Here is a 22500-nt window from a genome sequence, read left to right as displayed (position 1 = left end):
AAGTTCTTAACAAAAAGATAAATAATGCAGAAACAGCAATATCATTTAATCTCGTCTGTCAACAATAATATATATATATATATATATATGAATATATACCTACATGTATTAGCCTTTCGACTATTAATAAGCCTAGACCATGCAGGACACATACGACACGAGATCAAAATCATATAAATATATACGTATATAAACATATACCCCACGTATTTGTAGAAAATTTGAATGTACACAGTGTGTGCATTTATAGAAAATTACATTCAAAGTGTTCTTGTTGGTATAATTTTCAATATCTTTAACAGTAGATGACGTGCACTCTTCTATAGGGGGGGGGGGCAGAGATAATGGTAGCAGAGATATTCATTAGTTCGAGGTCCAACTTCAACTGTGCAGATTCTACGAAGTTTACCACCGAAGTCTAGTTTCACATAATGCTGCCCAATGTACATGAAAGACTTTCGCATTAGATATGTTATTCTTGTTTCTTCAGGTGTTCAGGAAGTGACCTCTGAATGAACACGCTGAGAGCTAGCCACTAGTTTCAGGATTTTCACTATTGTAATCACAGAAGTTTGAAAGTGAACTGAAAATTACAAAAATTTAACCATACCTCCCACCGGACGAGGTCTTGCACTGAGACTGGCACACTGAGAGCTGAGGATAGAGAGTACTCTTTATATACATACCCAATGAAAAAGCCGAGCGACGATTGATTGCTCACTCCATCTTTTTTATCGTAACAATCTTCAGCCATATCTCCAAATAGAATTTGAATAGTAGCAATTATCTATACAAGATAATCATGTAATTTTACAGGGATTAGGAATGTTTTTGTATTGGGCCCAATTCTCTTGTAGTTCCACAAAAGACTTTTGATAATAGATAATTACTAAAACAAAACAAATATATAAACAAAAAGTGTATATGGAAAATGCGTATAATGACCACTCGGTAGATTGCCAGCTGCCGACCACATACCCATTATATTTAGAAATGCCATCAGAACTACTCCACCCTGTATTATGCTGAAGGATAATATTTCATCAGAATTGTTTTGTAACAGATTTCATATGCAATCAAAGTGCATAGGAGGCATATGATTGAACTTTTTGTATTAATTTGTTAGCGCACGCACACACACACACACACACACATACACACACGCACGCACACACACGCGCGCGCACGCACACACACACACACACACACACACACACACACGCAACACACACACACGCAACAGACACACACGCAACACATACACACACACACACACACACACACACACACACACACACACACACACACACACACACACACACACACACACACACACACACACACACACACACACACACAAACCTTTATTGGTACGACGTTTCGCTTGTTACAGCTTTTTCAAGTACGTACTTGAAAAAGCTGTAACAAGCGAAACGTCGCGTCGTACCAATAAAGGTTTCGATCTCACACGGTGTTGATTCTCACAGTTATCAATTCCCTTTAGAATCTTAAAGACCTGTATCAAGTCACCTCTGAGTCTACGCTTTTCTAGGGAAAACAGATTCATATGTTTTAGTCGATTTTCGTATGATTTATTTTTTATATTTGGAATCAGTTTTGTGGCTCGCCGTTGTACTTTTTCCAGTCTGTCAATGTCTTTAATGAGATTCGGTGACCATACGGAAACAGCATATTCCAAATGTGGACGAACTAACGATCTTGAAATCAAAAGATCGCGCAATCAGTCCTAGAATCTTATTTGCTTTCTCAGAGGCTGAAATACACTGCTTGGATGATTTGAGGTCGTTACTGATAATTACGCCGAGATCTTTTTCACTATCCACTTTTGTTAACAAATTTCCAAATACCTTGTAATCGTACTTACTGTTATTTTTACCTATGTGCATTACCTTGCATACTTGTGTTGAATTGACAACATCAAAAGTGACAAAATTTTCACATTGAATGAGAATCAGACAAGAAACAATGGTCTCAAACTGTCCGGAAATAGATTTAATTTGGAAGTAGGTAGAAACAACTTTGCCAACCGTGTAGTTAATGAATGGAATAAACTTCCTGCACAGGTAGTGCAATGTAGTTCAGTTCGAAGCTTTAAGAATCATTTAGATAAACACCTAAGCAAGATGCTGTAATGTTTATAATTTATCTTATATTATTTGTTTTTGTTTTGTTATCATTTGTCTGTTTGATTTTTATTTATTATTAGTTATATGTCAATTCATTATTATTTACTATTTACCTGTTTGTTTATTATTTAACTATACCTATGCATTTATTTATGTATTTTATTTGTTATTTACATAATTATAGTTTTTATTTTTTTTTCACATCCGACCTAGATATGGACCAAAAGGTCTCCTGTCGGCATGCTCCGCCTTTGTAATCCTATGAGAGGTCAATGGTTACATGAGTCATGTTCTATGGTTGACACGGGATGCTCCGAAGAGTTTTAAAGTACCACACATATTTTGTTGAATGTTGATTAATTGCATATGGTCTCTAATAAAAACAGCCTCTAGACATTTGAGTTTCTTCCTGTTATTATTCTTAACCAAAATTGAGGTGCTTTTATTTAGTTGGTCCCGTGTAATGCTGGTATTGTGGGATTTTTTTTTTTTTTTTTTTTACGTGGGTTTTTATCGCGCCATTTTGCATATGTTGTGTGAGTCTCTGAGTTAAAGTTTGTGTGGTATGGCCTATATACTCTTCTTTGCAAAGCACACCGTCTTTGTATAAATCACATGAGTATTTATATACCACATTATTTTTCTTAAGTTAAGCTGCCATATTGTTTTTCATCACTAGCGATGATGTTCTAGGGTTACGGTAATAAATCATAAAGTTTATTTTGTCCTCTTCGTTTCTAGGCTTACAATTTTTATGGATAATGTCTTTTCAAACTTTTTCATCTTTTTTTATACGCTGATGACATTGTATTCTGATAATAAATGTTTATATTATTTTTCTTACCCTGTAATTCTCCATATTATTTCTAACTTCTTTACATATGTCCCTCATTGCAAAGCCATTGTTAGTTAAAATTTGCTTTAATCTAATAAGTTCTTGGTGTAGTAGTTGGTAACTAGAACAAATTTTAAAAGCTCTTGTGACATAGGCACGTATTACGCTTATCTTATATTTGGAAGGACATTCACTAGAACCGTTGAGGCATTCCAGAGTTAGTAGGTTTTCTAACTCTGGATGGGACATAATAAAGAAATTAAAGGTAATATGGAGAAAGCCAACACGGGACCAACTAAATAAAAGCACCTCAATTTTGGTTAAGAATAATAACAGGAAGAGACTGAAATGTTTAGAGGCTGTTTTTATTAGAGACCATATGCCAACGAGATATGTCTAAGAGAGAATTTGCCACACGTTACCACGTATGAATATACGGACAAATAAGCGTGTACATATATATACGTATGTATGTATGTATGCATGTATACATATACTTATACATATACATATATATGTATATATATATATATATATATATATATATATATATATATATATATATATATATACATAAGAACATAAGAATAAAGAAGACTGCAAGAGACCATAAGGCCTACACTAGGCAGCTCCGTATCCATCACCACCTGTCATCCCCATCCATAAAGTTGTCTAATCGTTTTTTAAAACAACTGATAGTTTCAGCGCTTACTACATGGTTACTAAGTTTATTCCATTCATCGACCACCCTATTAGTAAACCAATTCTTGCCTATTTCCTTCTTAAATCTAAATGATATGTATATACATTTATACATATATATATATATATATATATATATATATATATACACATATATATTTATATATATATACATATATGTATAATGTACATGTACAAATGCATATATATATATATATATATATATATATATATATATATATATATATATATATAATATAGTCAAGTTTTACGAAGAAGATTTCCAGTGCTGAGTATGCTGTATTATTTAATAGAAAAAACATACATACATACATATATACATATATATATATATATATATATATATTTGTGTCAATTGACATTTGGAATTAAACTCTTCTGCTGGGGTCAGGATGGCGTAGTGGTACGGTCCTTGTCTTGTAAAGACGCAAGCCGCTCAGGCAAGGATTCGAGTCCCAGCAGAAGAGTTTAATATATATATATATATATATATATATATATATATATATATATATATATATATGCAACAGTAATCACAAAAACACGTGAATAAAGATTTTTGCTTGTAACCACGAGGAAATTAAAGAACGGAATACTGAACGTTTTCGTCTATTAAGACACTTTCAAAGTACATAGTGTCACAACAAAGTATAACATAAATACAATAGTATAGAAAACAGGAGAGGTCACTCAACGTAAATACGTAAGGATTATCTTACAAAGAAACAACAATAAAAGGGGTGAAAATTGAAACAGGTGATAAAATGTCACTCAACATGAATACATAAGGATGACAATTGACAAGGTGATAAAAGGACATTCAACGTAAATACATAAGAAATAACCTACAAAGAAACAAAATGTAAATGATAATAACAAGAAATAAGAATGGTGACAATTGACACATGTGATTCAACATAAATACATAAGGATTGTCTTACAAAGAAACAAAAATAGAAATAATAATAATAAATATATACATATACATACATACATATATATGTGTACGCATGCACACGCATATAATAGAAAATAATAATAACAAGAATAAATAAATAAAAATGGGTGACAGTTGACACAGGTGAAAAAAGGTCACACAAGATGGCTAAGGCGGAACTTTGGGACATTGTCCTACAATTTGGTTAATAACAAAATTATCTATATTAAAAAGACCAGTGCTTAAATTGAGATTTTCTTAATGAGACACGATTCAGTTATATTCCTTATCAAATAAGAATTACTTGAAACAAGAAATTGTTTCAAGTAATTCTTATTTGATAAGGAATATAATTGAATCGTGTCTCATTAAAAAAACTTTTAATGAAAATCTCAATTTAAGCACTGGTCTTTTTAAACTAGATAATTTTGTTATTAACCAAATTGTAGGACAATGTCCCAAAGTTCCGCCTTAGCCATCTTGTGTGACCTTTTTTCACTTGTGTCAACTGTCACCCATTTTTATTTATTTATTCTTGTTATTATTATTTTCTATTATATGCGTGTGCATGCGTACACATATATATGTATGTATATGTATATATTTATTATTATTATTTCTATTTTTGTTTCTTTGTAAGACAATCCTTATGTATTTATGGTGAATCACATGTGTCAATTGTCACCATTCTTATTTCTTGTTATTATCATTTATATTTTATTTCTTTGTAGGTTATTTCTTATGTATTTATGTTGAATGTCCTTTTATCACCTTGTCAATTGTCATCCTTATGTATTTATGTTGAGTGACATTTTATCACCTGTTTCAATTTTCACCCCTTTTATTGTTGTTTCTTTGTAAGATAATCCTTACGTATTTACGTTGAGTGACCTCTCCTGTTTTCTATACTATTGTATTTATGTTATACTTTGTTGTGACACTATGTACTTTGAAAATGTCTTAATAGACGAAAACGTTCAGTATTCCGTGCTTTAATTTCCTCGTGGTTACAAGCAAAAAAAAAAAAAAAAAAAAAAAAAAATATATATATATATATATATATATATATATATATATATACATATGTATATATATATGCATATATATATATATAATATATATATATATATTCACTATAAACCCACTATAATTGAAGATATAATAACGGAAAATACAGGGAAACTGTATATTTCAACTACTATCTGTAGTCCTCTTCAGCAGAATGCTTACATGAAGTTAAGGTACAAGTATATATGAGGAAATGAGGGGTACATAGAAGGGGATGAGGAAATGGGGGGGGGGGGACTCAGGTTACATGCCCTTGAAATGGTTGGGTTGAGGGCATGTAACCTGAGTCCCCCGCCACTTTCCTCATCCCCTTCTATGTACCCCTCATTTCCTCATATATACTTGTACCTTAACTTCATGTAAGCATTCTGCTGAAGAGGACTACAGATAGTAGTCGAAATATACAGTTTCCCTGTATTTTCCGTTATTCTTTCTCCGATAGTGGGTTTATAGTGAGCTTTTAAAAATGAGATATAACATACCAATTTCCAATATATATATTTATATATATATATATATATATATATATATATATGTATGTATATGTATATATATATATACATATATATATACAAGTAAACACTAGAAAAATGAGAACTTGGTAACCAAACGTTTTCTTCTATTTAAGACATTTTCAAAGGTACAATACAAATAAGAGAAATAAGGACATTATATTCGGTACATACAGTACATAAAAGAAACTAGGGAAAGTCCACTGTGACTAGCTCAACACAGGTTGTCAGGTTACATGTGTACCATCTACAACTTTTGTAATAATAAAATTATCCAATTTATACAATCACAAACTCATATTCATGTTGTTCTCAGGTTGAAAAACGATGACAAAGAGTTAGTAAAGAACTTCTTTAATGAAATAAAGCTTTCATAAAAACATATGAAAATAAGAATGGAGGAGACTGCAAGAAACCATAAGACCTACATTCGGCAGCTCCATGCCCCTTACCACCTGTTATCTCCATCCATAAAGTTACCTATTGTTATTCTAAAACAACCAATAGTTTCAGCGTTAACTACATGGTTACTGTGCCTATTACAGTTGTTAGTCACTGTGTTTATAAATCACCTCTTGCCTATTTCCTTCTTAAACTTAAATTTGTCCAATTTGAATACAATACTACGAATCCTAGCACGCTGTCTCAATACGATGATCTTGCCTAGGAGTATATTACCCTTATTAAATCCCTTGGTCCAACTGAACACCTCTATTAGATCACACCGCACTCTTCGTCTTTCTAGAAAGTGTAAAGTAAGGAGCCTAAACCTGTCTTCGTACGGTAAATTTCAAAGTCATTGTATCATTTTGGTCATTCTCCTCTGTAATGATTCTATTAAACTAATATCCATTCTATAAAATATAGACAAAAAATGTAACATTTAGTCAAGAATGGGGCTAACTATAGCCAGATAGAATTTAATGATTATCTCTGCACTTTTGTTTGTAACCAACCTAGCAATAAATCTTAATGCCCTAGTAGCTCTATACCTGGCACTAATGTACTGTTCCCTGAATTTAAAGCCAGACTTACTAACACTCCTATGTCCTTTTCACATTCCGCTTTCTTTAATATGGCGTTATCTAAGCTATACCTGTTAGCTGGGTCGTATAATCATATGTTTAACACACTGCACTTTGAGTTATCAAATTTCATTTCTGATTTCAACAACTATGCAAATAATTAATTGATCTTCCTGCAGTATTGCAACATCTTCTGCCGACTTAATATGGTGTCCTTTTTTGTGTCACCCGCAAACTTATTAACATCACTATTAATTTTATTGTCCAAATTGTTTATGTATATATATATATATATATATATATATATATATATATATATATATATGTATATATATGTATATATATATACAGTGTCTGTATATGTATATATATATAAATATATATATATATGTATATACATATATATATGTATATACATACATATATATATGCATATATATATATATACATATGTATACATATATATATATATATACATATATATATATATATATATATATATATATATATATATCTACAGTTTCTATGTATATGTATATGTATATGTATACATATATGTATATATATATATATATATATATATACATGTAAATGTACATGTACACGTACACGTACGCGTACATGTACATGTATATGTATATGTATATGTGTATATATATATATATATTAATATATATATGTATATGTATATGTATATGTTTGTATATGTATATGTATATGTATATGTATATGTATATGTATATGTATATGTATATATATATGTATATGTATGTGTATATATATATGTATATGTATATGTATATGTATATGTATATGTACATATATACGTACATATTTTGTTATAAGTGAAAGGGTAGTTATACGCTTATTTTGAGATATTTACTAAGAAAACAATTATTTTCTTCTAAAATATTCATTGCTCTGCCAAATCTGGTAATTTTTACTATAACGTGATTTTGTGTCCTCGACCTTTTTTGAACACAAACACTTTTCATCCATATTCCTTTTCTGAACTATTGCTAGTTCTCTGGACCTCTATTGGGGACAAGGCTGTTGGAATAGTCTTTTATTTTTTTCATAAACTTTTCCACATAATACATGGAGACATTTTGTTTAGGAAATACCGACCATTAGTAACTCTCATTAATCATATGCATATGTTATGGTATCAAAAAAATATAGTGGTTGTGAAAAATATATTTTGTGTTCTTCAAACTTGATGAAACGTGTTTGACATTCCCATATAACAGTCTCGCATTCCTTATCGAAGTAGGTTTTAATGTGGACAGTTCGTCGTGCAACTGTTAGGCACGTTTTAATTTAGTGACGAAACCAGTGACCTCGAGCTTAAGTCATTGTGCACAAGTTGTTTAGGGAAAAATCTTTCCCAAGAGTGAAGTTTTATCTTATTATCATAGAAATCGTAGGAGTGTATAGGAAACAAGCAAACTGAAAGAAAGAAATAAGGAGAGAGGGGAGAAAGAGGGAATTATATATAGTGACAGACATTTCCACCCCTTGATACAGACAGGATGCTAAATGACTTCATTTGTTGATTAATATATAATAAGATATTTACCTATTAACGAATTAGATATATTTGGTCTTTATTAAGTAGATAAATATTACTGTACACATTTCTTATTATGTTATGAGGGTGAATAGTCACTAAACTCGATTACATTTTCAAGAAGATTTGAGTTGAAAAGTGACTTAAGTGATTTGATCCCAGCAAAGTTGTTGTATAGAGATAGAAAATAAACACATCAAATGCAGTTAAAAGAGTTTCTTAGAAATGAAAATTAGCATTAAAGAATAACATACATCTTTGTGTAACATTTGATAACGATTTATTTCAACTATAATTATACATCTAAGAGAGTGAAAAAGATGGCCTTTTACAACTATTTGATTGTCTTCTAAAGTCCAGCTGTTATCAACAAACTTTATGCAACATTTCTTCCATATTTAGAATTTTACTGTTTCATTATGGTATCTGGTATCTAGTAAATGTGATAATATAACATAGAGCAGTGATGAGCTACTGAACTGGTACTGGATATAAGAAACAAACCACACGAAAAAATGCTAAGAACATTGATCCTATTAGTAATTTTGCCTTTCTATAACAAATAAGATCATCCGGTTTTAGCCAGAGTTAGATAAACAGAGTAATTCACAATAACAAAATAATTATATGTTATTAGAATATGGAGACTCGGGCGAGGGATATAAGGAAAAGGATGAATGACTGAAGTCGCCTTGAGGTCGTGTGTTGCAACACCATCTCTGCGTCATGCACAATGTTAAAAAAAATGGGATTTATACATGGGAGAAGTACTACCCTTTTGCAGTAAAATTATTGTTAGAGGTAAGAGACTATATGTTACAACACTTGTAACGTAATATTAGATATTACGTCATATGTGTAATTATGTTATAGAATTGTGTTCCTTTGTATTACATAACTATGTTCATATTTCTTGTCTATGTATGTATTGTAACAATGTTAAGCAGTAACGCCCGTCCACTATATGTAATCTTGCCTACGTGCGGAGAAAGGTGCGCACTCTTGTAGAACAAACAGACAAGCGAAATCCTGAATAGTTCGGAGCGCACAGATTTGACAGTTACTAAATAAGTAGATTGTTCAAGCGAGTCGAGGGTCTTAAAACTACCCATGTTGACGTGTGTTAACTTACCCTCCTCCCCCCTTTGCGCTCACCCGCACCCTTCACCGGAAGTATCCCGCTTCCGGTCCAATGGTATGTAAGCGGTGAAAATCACTCACACCTTGTCATTTCCCGCATATTGATCTCTTGATAAAAATACAAGTTTGGACTCATGAGACGATTGGTGGGAAGTGAACACCCTTTTTGCCTACATTACGTGTCTTATATACATTGCATTACTTTATACTTATATTTGTACTTATTACTTATTTTGATACATGTTCCTGATCTCTTTGTACTTAGATAGTACCATATTGTATACGTATCTTGTGTTTCTTATTTGAACGATACTTTCCATATTCTTATAATCATGTAACGGTCCCATTGACCCTACTGCCCATTCTCTTTTGTGTTGATTGCCTGTAAATATTTTCCATGATATTAATAATTTCGTTTACTAGTTTTATCGCTAGTTTAATATTCCTTTCCTGGAATCTTCTTTGTTACCTTTACTTCTAGTCTTACGAATTATCTAGGCCCTGACCAGATAGTTCAGTCCTACAGTGGCTTCTAGAAGTGAGCTGGTTCTTAAGCACTTATCCGTTATACGTAACGTCTCTTCACATAACCAGCCCGTCCCGTAACACACTACATACATTAGTAGCATAAAGTGACACAAGTTGATGAAATGAATTTTTTCTTGCGTCAGTACAGTTATCATAAACGAGATTATTATCGTTTTAGAATCAAAAGTAGTAAGCATTATTTACTTTAGTGCTATCAGACTTGGCAATTGTTAATATATATATATATATATATATATATATATATATATATATATATATGCAAAGTAGACCACTTGGAAAAAAAGAAACTAACGAAGCAGAGCGCTTTCGTATATTACATCTTCAGTGCAACAAGTACATAGTGATAGGAATCCATAGAAAATATATACATGATACAAAGGAACAATGACAGTTTGAATAAGCGTAGCGACCAATTACCCCCTGGAGAGCGGAAGGTCATTGTCAATTATCTTAAGATGGTGGGGCGACATCAGGTCACAGTCGCCAGGGTCACTGTTTCTACTAATGATATAGGGCGACATTAGGTCAATTCGTTGGGTTATATTTTACCTGATACTATCTTACTAATTTCTTGACAAATGAAATTATCAAGTTTGTACAAGCCTTTATGTAGGTTGGTATTTTGATTACTGGTGGTATGAATCAAACTGCACTCTATTAAATTTCTTGCTATTATGTTGTTGGTATAATAGATTGCCTGGGCATTACCCCAATCAACTGGATGATTATTTAATTCAATATGCTTGAATATACCACTAGAATGATTGCCATCCCTAACATTTTACCATTTCAAGAAAATTTGTTAAGTATCACAGAATTATTAAAAAGATTTAACGTAATGGTAGCTTTTAAACATAGTAGTACAGTAAAACATAAACTCATCAACAATAGTATTGAAATTAAAAAAGGATGCATTTATAAAATTCCTTGCAAAATGTGTAATCAATTTTACATAGGTCAAACTGCCAAACCCTTAAACATTAGAATTGAACAACACAAGAAAAATGTTAGGGATGGCAATCATTCTAGTGGTATATTCAAGCATATTGAATTAAATAATCATCCAGTTGATTGGGGTAATGCCCAGGCAATCTATTATACCAACAACATAATAGCAAGAAATTTAATAGAGTGCAGTTTGATTCATACCACCAGTAATCAAAATACCAACCTACATAAAGGCTTGTACAAACTTGATAATTTCATTTGTCAAGAAATTAGTAAGATAGTATCAGGTAAAATATAACCCAACGAATTGACCTAATGTCGCCCTATATCATTAGTAGAAACAGTGACCCTGGCGACTGTGACCTGATGTCGCCCCACCATCTTAAGATAATTGACAATGACCTTCCGCTCTCCAGGGGGTAATTGGTCGCTACGCTTATTCAAACTGTTCTTGTTCCTTTGTATCATGTATATATTTTCTATGCATTCCTATCACTATGTACTTGTTGCACTGAAGATGTAATATACGAAAGCGCTCTGCTTCGTTAGTTTCTTTTTTTCCCAAGTGGTCTACTTTGCATAAGTGAACACACGTACCCGTGTTCTTATTAGCATACACACACATATATATATATATATATATATATATATATATATATATATATATATATATATATATATATATATGTGTGTGTGTGTGTGTGTGTGTGTGTGTGTGTGTGTGTGTGTGTGTGTGTGTGTGTGTGTGTGTGTGTATAAAACTACAAAGTAATGTAACACATTCGTAAATTTCAACAATAACCCGCTGTGTTAGATAAAAAGAAATGAAATAGACGATATCCATATATTTCGATCACGGACTGTGTTCCTATTCAGTGTATTCCACTGAAGAGGATCACAGTCCGTGATCGAAATATATGGATATCATCTATTCAATTTCTTCTTATCCAACACAGTGGGTTCTTGTTGATATATATATATATATATATATATATATATATATATATATATATATATATATATATGTGTGTGTGTGTGTGTGTGTGTGTGTGTATGTATATATATATATATACATATATATATATTGTCACGTGGGTCACGTGACGAGACTTGGAGGGCTGTCGGCGCGGACGTCTCATCCCCCGCTGACCACGTGATTCGGCCCGAGACGAAGCTTGGTGCTGGTGAGCCAGAGCACCTGACCGGCCGAAGATTGTCAACGTGAGGTCATGCTTGGCTTCCAGTGCTACCAACTGTCATTATACGAGGTCACTATTGTTGCTGTGCGCATGCGCAGATCGCCACCACCCACTCTCCCTCACCCTCCCGGATGTATAAGAGGGAAGGACATGGAGATGGAGGGTACACACTTTACGGCCGTCTGCCGTTGAGGGCGGACCCCCCCCCCTCCCAGTTCCACGGAGGGAGGGCACCAGGACACAAGGAGGAGACGTGCGCCCGTCCAAGGAGGACAACAAGGGGACTCGTCGGAGCAGGAGACCACGAGGAGACGTGCGCCCGTCCAAGGAGGACAACAAGGGGACTCGTCGGAGCAGGAGACCACGAGGAGACGTGCGCCCGTCCAAGGAGGACAACAAGGGGACTCATCGGAGCAGGAGACCACGAGGAGACGTGCGCCCGTCCAAGGAGGACAACAAGGGGACTCGTCGGAGCAGGAGACCACGAGGAGACGTGCGCCCGTCCAAGGAGGACAACAAGGGGACTCGTCCGAAGAAGGAATCTACGCTCGAGGAGATCCTCGCGCCCGCAGTGCGAGGAGTGGTTTAGTATACATGTAGACTTGTAGTCTTGTAGACATCACGCTGGTGATATTTATTATATATGTGATTGAGAAGTAGATAGGATAGTGCTCTGTGTTATATCCAATAAAAACACGTGTTAGTGTTACCTTGGTGTTTCTTTTCTCTCACGACCAAATTCTCAATAATACCGAGTGTTATAAATTTTATTTGTACCCCCCTGACACATATATATATATGTATATATACATATATATATAATATATATGTATATATATGTATGCATATATATATATATATATACATATCGTTGGGACATTCTGACAGGTTGACGTAAGCGGAGTAGGAAACGCAGGATTCTTAGTCTTGAGTTTATTCCTGACTAGTTTCGCAGGTATGCTTTTTCAAAGGAATGGGTTTACAAACGGACTGTGGGCATTTACATGGGGTGGACCTCACTACCTCCTCGTGTTACCATAGTTGGTGACGAGTGTGAACATTACATTGTGGCTAACGTAACAATGATGAAATTTTACAATTAAATATGATGATACCACTAATAACAAAGAAATTATTAATAGTAATTGTAACAATAATAATGATAACAATAATAATAAAAACGAAAAATTAAATATTTAAATAATAATAGTAACAATAATAATAACAATAATTATTATTTTTATCATTATTATTGTTATTATTATTTTTATTTTTATTATTTAAATATTTTAATTTTCATTTTTATTATCATTGTTATCATTATTATTGTTACAATTACTATTAATAATTTCTTTGTTATTAGTGTTTCCGTCATATTTAATTGTAAAATTTCATCATTGTTACGTTAGCCACAATGTAATGTTCACACTCGTCACCAACTATGGTAACACGATGAGGTAGTGAGGTCCACCCCATGTATATAATGCCCACAGTCCGTTTGTAAACCCATTCCTTTGGAAAAGCATACCTGCGAAACTAGTCAGGAATAAACTCAAGACTAAGACTCCTGCGTTTCCTACTCCGCAATATATATATATACATATATATATATATATATATATATATATATATATATATATATATATATATATATATACAAGCCTCTGGCTTCGCCAGACCGGCTGCGCCGGGGGGCTTGGCCTGCGGCGCACCTCGCTTCGCTCGCGGAGGGCTACGCCCCACCTTCAAACAAAGGCTATAAAATAAGCAACTTACGCCCAAGATCCGTTCGAGTCCCAAAGATCCGCTCGAGCCCTCAAGATCCGCTCGAGTCCCAAAGATCTACTCAAGTCCTCTAGATCCGCTCGAGTCCCAAAGATCCGCTCGAGTCCTCTAGATCCACTCGAGTCTCAAAGATCCGCTCGAGTCCTCTAGATCCGAAGAAGAAGAAGAAGAAGAAGAAGAAGAAGAAGACGAAGAAGAAGAAGAAGAAGAAGAAGAAGAAGAAGAAGAAGAAGAGGAGGAGGAAGAAGAAGAAGAAGACGAAGAAGAAGAACAACGCGAAGACGAAGAAGAAGAAGAAGAACTCGAAGACGAAGAAGAACGCGAAGAAGAAGAACGCGAAGAAGAGGAGGAAGAAGAAGAACGCGAAGAAAAAGAACGCCAAGAAGAACGCGAAGAAGAAGAAGAAGAACGCGAAGAAGAAGAACGCGAAGAAGAACGCGAAGAAGAACGCGAAGAAGAAGAAGAACGCGAAGAAGAACGCGAAGAAGAAGAAGAAGAAGAAGAAGAAGAAGAAGAAGAAGAAGAAGAAGAAGAAGAAGAAGAAGAAGAAGAAGAAGAAGAAGAAGAGGAAGAATACCACCTGACCCCGACTTCTTCTTCTTCTTCTTCTTCTTCTTCTTCTTCTTCTTCTTCTTCTTCTTCTTCTTCTTCTTCTTCTTCTTCTTCTTCTTCCTATTGGACAACCTTACACCCGCCTGATGTCCCCAAAATACCACGGATTGAAAAACGGGAAAAACTGGAAAGACTTTATTTTTTAAGTTACATTGATATATATATATATATATATATATATATATATATATATATATATATATATATATATATATATATATATATATTCATACAAACATTACAAAGGCGGAGCATGCCGACAGGAGACCTTTTGCTCCATATCTAGGTCGGATGCGAAAAAAATCATAATGATAATAAAATAATAAATAAAAACTATAATAATGTAAATAACAAATAAAATACATAAATAAATGTATAGGTATAGTTAAATAATAAACAAACAGGTAAATAGTAAATAATAATAAATTAACCTAAAAATAATAATAAATGAAAGTCAGACAGACAAATGATAACAAAACAAATAATACAAAATAAATTATAATCATTACAGCATCTTGCTTAGGTGTTTATCTAAATGATTCTTAAAGCTTCGAACTGAACTACATTGCACTACCTGTGCAGGAAGTTTATTCCATTCATTAACTACACGGTTGGCAAAGTTGTTTCTACCTACTTCCAAATTAAATCTATTTCCGGACAGTTTTAGACCATTGTTTCTTGTCTGATTCTCATTCAATGTGAAAATTTGGTTACTTTTAATGTTGTCAGTTCCCTTTAGAATCTTAAAGACCTGTATCAAGTCACCTCTGAGTCTACGCTTTGTTAGGGAAAACAGATTCATATGTTTTAGTCGATTTTTGTATGATTTATTTTTGATATTTGGAATCAGTTTTGTGGCTTGCCGTTGTACTTTTTCCAGTCTGTCAATGTCTTTAATGAGATTCGGTGACCATACGGAAACAGCATATTCCAAATGTGTACGAACGAACGATTTATATAGCTTGTTAATGAGTGATGGACTTTTGAAATCAAAAGATCGCGCAATCAGTCCTAGAATCTTATTTGCTTTCTCAGAGGCTGAAATACACTGCTTGGATGATTTGAGGTCGTTACTGATAATTACGCCGAGATCTTTTTCACTATCCACTTTTGTTAACGAATTTCCAAATAATTTGTAATTGTACTTAATGTTATTTTTACCTATTTTACCTATTTTTACCTATGAATATCTAATTGGTTTGAGTGATCATTTGCCACTCCGCACAGTTTTGTATCATCAGCAAATTTGGAAACAGTAGATTTTAGTCCATGGTCTATATCATTTATATATACTATGAATAGAAGTGGCCCAAGAACGGAACCCTGAGGAACTCCACTTGTAACATTTTTCCATCTAGAAGTTTTTCCATTTAAAACAACTCTCTGTTTTCGACCATTCAACCAATTACTAGTCCAACCTAATAGGCTACCACTTATTCCGTGTAAAGCTAATTTAGTAAGTAGTCTTTCGTGTGGGACGGTATCAAAAGCTTTTGCAAAGTCTAGATATATTAAATCTATATTGTTTCTTTTGTCATAATTCGAGATAACTGTGTTGTAGAATTCGAGTAAGTTAGTCATGCAAGAACGTTTCCGTCTGAAACCATGCTGGCTATCATTTATCAAACGGTTACTTTCTAAATGATGTTCGATAGCATCTCTGATGATAGTTTCCATTATTTTTCCTACGATTGAAGTCAGACTTATAGGCCTGTAGTTATTTGGCTTCTTTTTGTCACCTTTTTTGAATATGGGACATCTCCGGATATGATGAATTTCTTGAAAATAATTTCTAATGGAACAACAATCTCATTTTTCATTTCCTTTAAGATTCTTGGATGCTAACCGTCAGGCCCAGGTGTTTTATTAACTTTGAGTTTATCTATACACCTTTTAATTTTTTCTTTTGTTATATTTACCGTAGTGAGTAAGTTTACCCTAGACTTTTCACAGGTTTCAGTTTGGAATTCACTTTGAGGTGTTTCGTTTACGAATACCGAGCTAAAATAATTGTTTAAGATATTACACATTCCTTCATTTGAATATTCAAGTTGACCGTCAGCAGATAATAGTGGACCAATGTGATTCCTAACAACCTTCTTATCTCTAATGTAACTATAGAATTCTTTGGGATTCTCTTTGGATTTATCAGCGATGTTCATTTCGTATTGTCGTTTACTTTTTCTTATTGTCATTTTTTAAATCTCTCTGTATTGATACATAACTTTCATAGTCATTAGATGCACCCGAGCACTTATATTTCTTATAAGCCTGTCTCTTTTTAGCAATACTTTTTTCAGTTTCTCTGTCGAGCCACTTTGGGCGAGCCTGATTTGGGGGACGTCTGTCCTTAAAAGGAATGTAAGTTTGAATCATCTTAGTGAGCGTATTTTGAAAACTTTCCCACATCTGATCTACAGGTCTTTCGTTTAATTTTGCTTCCCAATCTGTAAGCTGAAGCTCCTGACGTAGTCCTATGAACTGAGCTTTACTGAAATCGGATATTTTAGAAACACAAGTATCTATTCTAAAATTGTTTAAGAGTTTGAATCTAACTAAGTTGTGATCGCTATTTACAACAGATTCACCGATTTCTACATCAGTTACCATGCTTTCGCGGCTAGTGATCAATAGATCGAGTAAGTTTCCATATCTTGTGGGCTCTTTTATATGCTGAATTAAGTAATTGTCACCAAGAAAATCAATCAAGCGACTACCTATATGGCCATGTTCAGGGGTCATTCAATCAATGCCAGTAAAATTGAAATCACCCATTATCAATAAATCCCGGTTGCAGAAACTAGACAGTTCTTGAAATAACAGTTTGTCGTCTGCTAATGATAATGTCTTTTGCCTATATATTACACCTATATTCATTTTTTGTCCATTTGGGTTAACTCAACCCACAAACTATCATATGCATCCTGTTTCACTTTCTCTAAAACACATGCATGAATATTGTTTTTAAGGGGGTACGCGACACCTGGAGGTCATTTTCTAAAATATTTAGAGTAAAGAGCTGAAACTTCTCAGGTAAATAGGTATCCATATTGCCTACATTTTAGGTGAAGCAGAATGATGTATGTACACATGTACACATGTACGTATACCAGTAGCGACATTTAAAAGTGCACAGCACCATAATACGTGGACCAATTTGTTTTATATTTTGGCTATGATTAGTCAGTAGGCACACCTAGGGCCGGTCATTGAGTAATTGAACAATTTCCTTTATACTTTTGTATACAGGCATTTCAATTTTAATGTCTGGCAAAAATCGTGAAAAATACAATTTTTTTGCTCTTGTTTCCATTATTACTCCAAACTCTTTCATCCTATTCAAAATATTCGAAGGATCGGCCCTAGCAGTTACTAAAAGTAATATTCCCTGTAAGTTTCATCTAAATCTAATGTATATTAGATTTTTTATGATTAAAAAAAAAGTAGAAAAATATCGAACGGAGATATGGCAACTTGAAATATGAATATATCTGTAACTTGCTTATAGTTTCACCAATTTGACTGATTTTTTGATGGCTTAATTCTTATTATATAATAAGTAAGTACAGTAAAAATTATCAACATATTTTAATTATAAGTACTTTAAATACTGAAAAACTAAAGTATAAGTATGTCACAGTAGTGACGACGCACAGACGACAACATCATATAATTTGCTTTTTTGCACCTTTGGCGGTTTCTTCATATGAAACCTCTCTGCTGGGGGTCTTCAGGGTATCTAAATCATTGGAAAGAGGTTTATTTTCCAGTAGTGGGCGCCTTCTCTTTCCTCATCAGATTCCACCTCGCCAATCTATGTTGGTAGGGCACCCCCTCCAGCATCATATGATGTCCCTTCTTCTTTCTTCTTCCTGTATAGCCTTGATCTTTTTCCTCTTGCTTTCTTCTTTGGATTTAATCTTCCTCTTTGAATTGTTTAGTCTAATGTTGTCCTTTACCTCTGTCACCGTCACAGAGGTGCAGGTGAGGGCGGTGGTGGAGTGAGAGGTGGTGAGATCTTTAGTCGTCTTTGACTGCTTGCCATCTTTAACTGTTGTTTTTTGTCATTGTGATGTTCTTTTGTTCTTTTTGCTACCCATGATGACTGTACTAAAGAGTAATATGTACTAGCTAAAGTAATAGATTGCAACGAGAGCTCATGAGACATGCGTAGTTCCCTTTTCAGAGCTAGCCGGTAACTAACGCTTAGTTTCGCACAAAGTTGGCGAAATATTCTCCCTCCACCTTCCTCCCTTCCCCTCCACAATCGTATTGGCCGTTGATACACTGGGCGAGTGTAAATTCAATCAAATTTCAACGTTATTCGCTGCGCCTGAAGGTCCTAAGTGGCACGCCTCCTTCTAGTGTGGGTTGCGCCTTTAAATCTGTCCCTTTAATCCTCACCCAGGACCTTTAAATTGCGCGCGGCTGAAAAATTATTTGTCGGGATTTGTTTCTAAGTGGTATACGAACATTTTGAACACAGTTTTGAAAAATGCCATATCTTGACCAAATTCACCCCCCCAGTACAACAGAACACCCCCACCTTTCTTGTGGTTTCTATCCTGATAAAAGTGCTTAAATCCCGCAATTCATTTATATATATATATATATATATATATACACATATATATATATACATATACATATATATATATACATGCATACATACATACATACATATATATATATATATATATATATGTATATATACATATATATATATATATACATATATATATATGTATATATATATGTATATATATACATATATATAAACATATATATATACATATATATATACATATATATATATATATATATATATATATGTATATATATATATATATATACATGCATACATACAAACATACATACATACATACATACATATATATATGTATATATATATGTATATATATATACATATATATATATATATGTATATATATATATATATATATATATATATACATATATATATATATTTATATCACATGCAGGCACCAATGGTAGCCAAATATATTACAAAAGTGAATGTATTTGTGGAACAAAAAAAACAAAATATAAGGTGCCAGGTACCTTCCTGCCATTTGTGTAAGATGTAAACACGCATAGTTTAAGTTGGTTACGCTATAAACTGTGCGTTACGAAGTGTAATGTACCGAATATTACATAATCCTACCGAATAGCACTTACTTCTGTCCATATCCATTGATTGTCAAAGTTTTGAATGCATGACTTAGCAAAACGAAAGTAATTTCAAAACACCCGAATTAGATACATTTTCACAATGAGTAAATACATGACTAGAGGTACTTAGATTAAACTATAAGAACTTAGGCTTAAATGAGAAATAGGTATGAATAAATGTAGAGGCAGTGTGATAACATTCAAAGCTTTAAGATTTACTTAGATACACTGATACATTCGAATGTAAATGCTTTATATATATATATATATATATATATATATATATATATATATATATATATATATATATATATATATATATATATATATATATATATATATATATATATTGTTTTATCTATGGTCAGTTTGAATTGAAAAAAAATATTGTCCCTTTGATTTTAGAATATGAAGATTATCACCAATTACAATTAGTAATATTTGCAGTACTTAAGATATGGAAGAGGCTAAAATTCTTCTCTTAGATATGATTGATTAACATATACAAATGACTGTCCAGTAATGTCGTAACACGTTTATAAATACACTAAAAGTAAAACTCATTTATAGTTACCCCAATAATTTATTCAGAAAATTAGTCAACGTTCATCACAGAACAACAGAAGACATAAACCTCGGAGTTTACAAATTACCCTGCTCATGATGTGATGAAGTGTATTAGGGACAAATGGGTAGAAAATTGAAAACAAGAATAAAAGATCATAAAAATTCAGTGAAATACGCACAACAAAACTCCGCGGCATTTCAACAAGACGCCAACAATAATCACCACATAAATTGGGACAAGGCAAAAATCTTTTCCAAATCAAAATGTAGTTATAAAAGGAAAAGCATTGAATCTTCCTTAATTAAGCAATTCCCTAATTTGAACATTTCAAAAGGACAATGGTCACCTGATTATATAACCACCTTGGCAGTTAACAAATTACTTCCTTCTATTGTAAAAGCGGATGACTTGCCACAAAGCCCGCGCAGCAATATAGACGCTACCTGATATGACATGTCCATGTTCCCTCACTCCACCTCTCTCCTCTGTATATAAGATATGTGTTTTCTCTTGTCTTTGTATTCCGCTTGAAGAGGATCACAGCAAGTGATCGAAATATACGGAAATTGTTATTTCCTTTCTTTTCTTAAATCCAATCAACAGTGGGTTTTTAGTGTATATACAAATGAAATTAATTGACAAAATCACTTTTTTTTCCATTTCATTGGGATGTCTTAAATTAAAACATAAGTTACATAAATGAGGTGATTTAATGTATATTTGGAATTTGTACATATAGATCATGAAGTCAGGATGCGCCATATCGTCGATATGGGTTTCATAAAATTGAAAATAGATGGATGTATAAATAATATTTCTTTTATCTGGTCATGTGCTTAGAAGCACTTGCGATGGACAATACCTGGACCGGACTCGTCGTACTCTTCTTTGGTGATCCACATGGCTTGGAAGGTGGAGAGGGAAGCCAAGATAGAACCGCCGATCCAAACAGAGTACTTCCGCTCAGGAGGAGCAATAATCTTGATCTTAATGGTCGAAGGAGCAAGCGAGGTGATTTCCTTCTGCATGCGGTCAGCAATACCAGGGTACATGGTGGTGCCACCAGACAAAACGTTGTTGGCGTACAGGTCCTTCCTGATGTCAATGTCGCACCTCATGATGGAGTTGAAGACGGTCTCGTGGATGCCAACGGACTCCATACCCAGGAAGGAAGGCTGGAAGAGAGACTCGGGGCAGCGGAAGCGTTCGTTGCCGATAGTAATGACCTGACCGTCAGGAAGTTCGTAGGACTTCTCGAGAGAGGAAGAAGCAGCAGCTACGTTCATTTCACCCTCAAAGTCGAGAGCGACGTAGCAAAGCTTTTCCTTGATATCGCGAACGATTTCACGTTCAGCCGTGGTGGTGAAGGAGTAGCCACGCTCAGTCATGATTTTCGTCAGGTAGGCAGTGAGATCCCGACCAGCCAAGTCCAGACGAAGGATAGCATGAGGAAGACAGTAACCTTCATAGATGGGAACGGTGTGAGTAACACCATCACCCATGTCGAGCACAATACCAGTGGTACGACCAGAGGCATAAAGAGACAGCACAGCCTGGATGGCCACGTACATAGCAGGAGTGCTGAAGGTCTCGAACATGATCTGGGTCATCTTCTCACGGTTGGCCTTAGGGTTCAGGGGAGCCTCAGTCAGAAGAACGGGAGACTCCTCAGGGGCAACACGAAGTTCA

At 33.9% G+C, this 22500-nt stretch overlaps 1 protein-coding gene across 1 annotated transcript in view; it reads right to left on the bottom strand.

Annotated features, from left to right (window-relative positions):
- Positions 1 to 21502: 21502 nt before the first annotated feature.
- LOC143038074 (actin-57B-like) overlaps positions 21503 to 22500 on the bottom strand; it is a 3138-nt gene continuing 2140 nt past the window's right edge. The window contains exon 2 of the mRNA XM_076206994.1: positions 21503 to 22500. This exon is cut by the window's right edge and continues 306 nt beyond it. Coding sequence (XP_076063109.1) covers positions 21648 to 22500 — 853 coding nt within the window. The 3' untranslated portion in view covers positions 21503 to 21647.

The sequence above is a fragment of the Oratosquilla oratoria genome, chromosome 2 (assembly GCF_046742065.1).
Source record: "Oratosquilla oratoria isolate Oo_2021 chromosome 2, ASM4674206v1, whole genome shotgun sequence".
NCBI classification, from domain to species: domain Eukaryota; kingdom Metazoa; phylum Arthropoda; class Malacostraca; order Stomatopoda; family Squillidae; genus Oratosquilla; species Oratosquilla oratoria.
The sequence above is the reverse complement of the archived record's forward strand: the minus strand, read 5'-3'. Positions and strand labels throughout refer to the sequence as shown.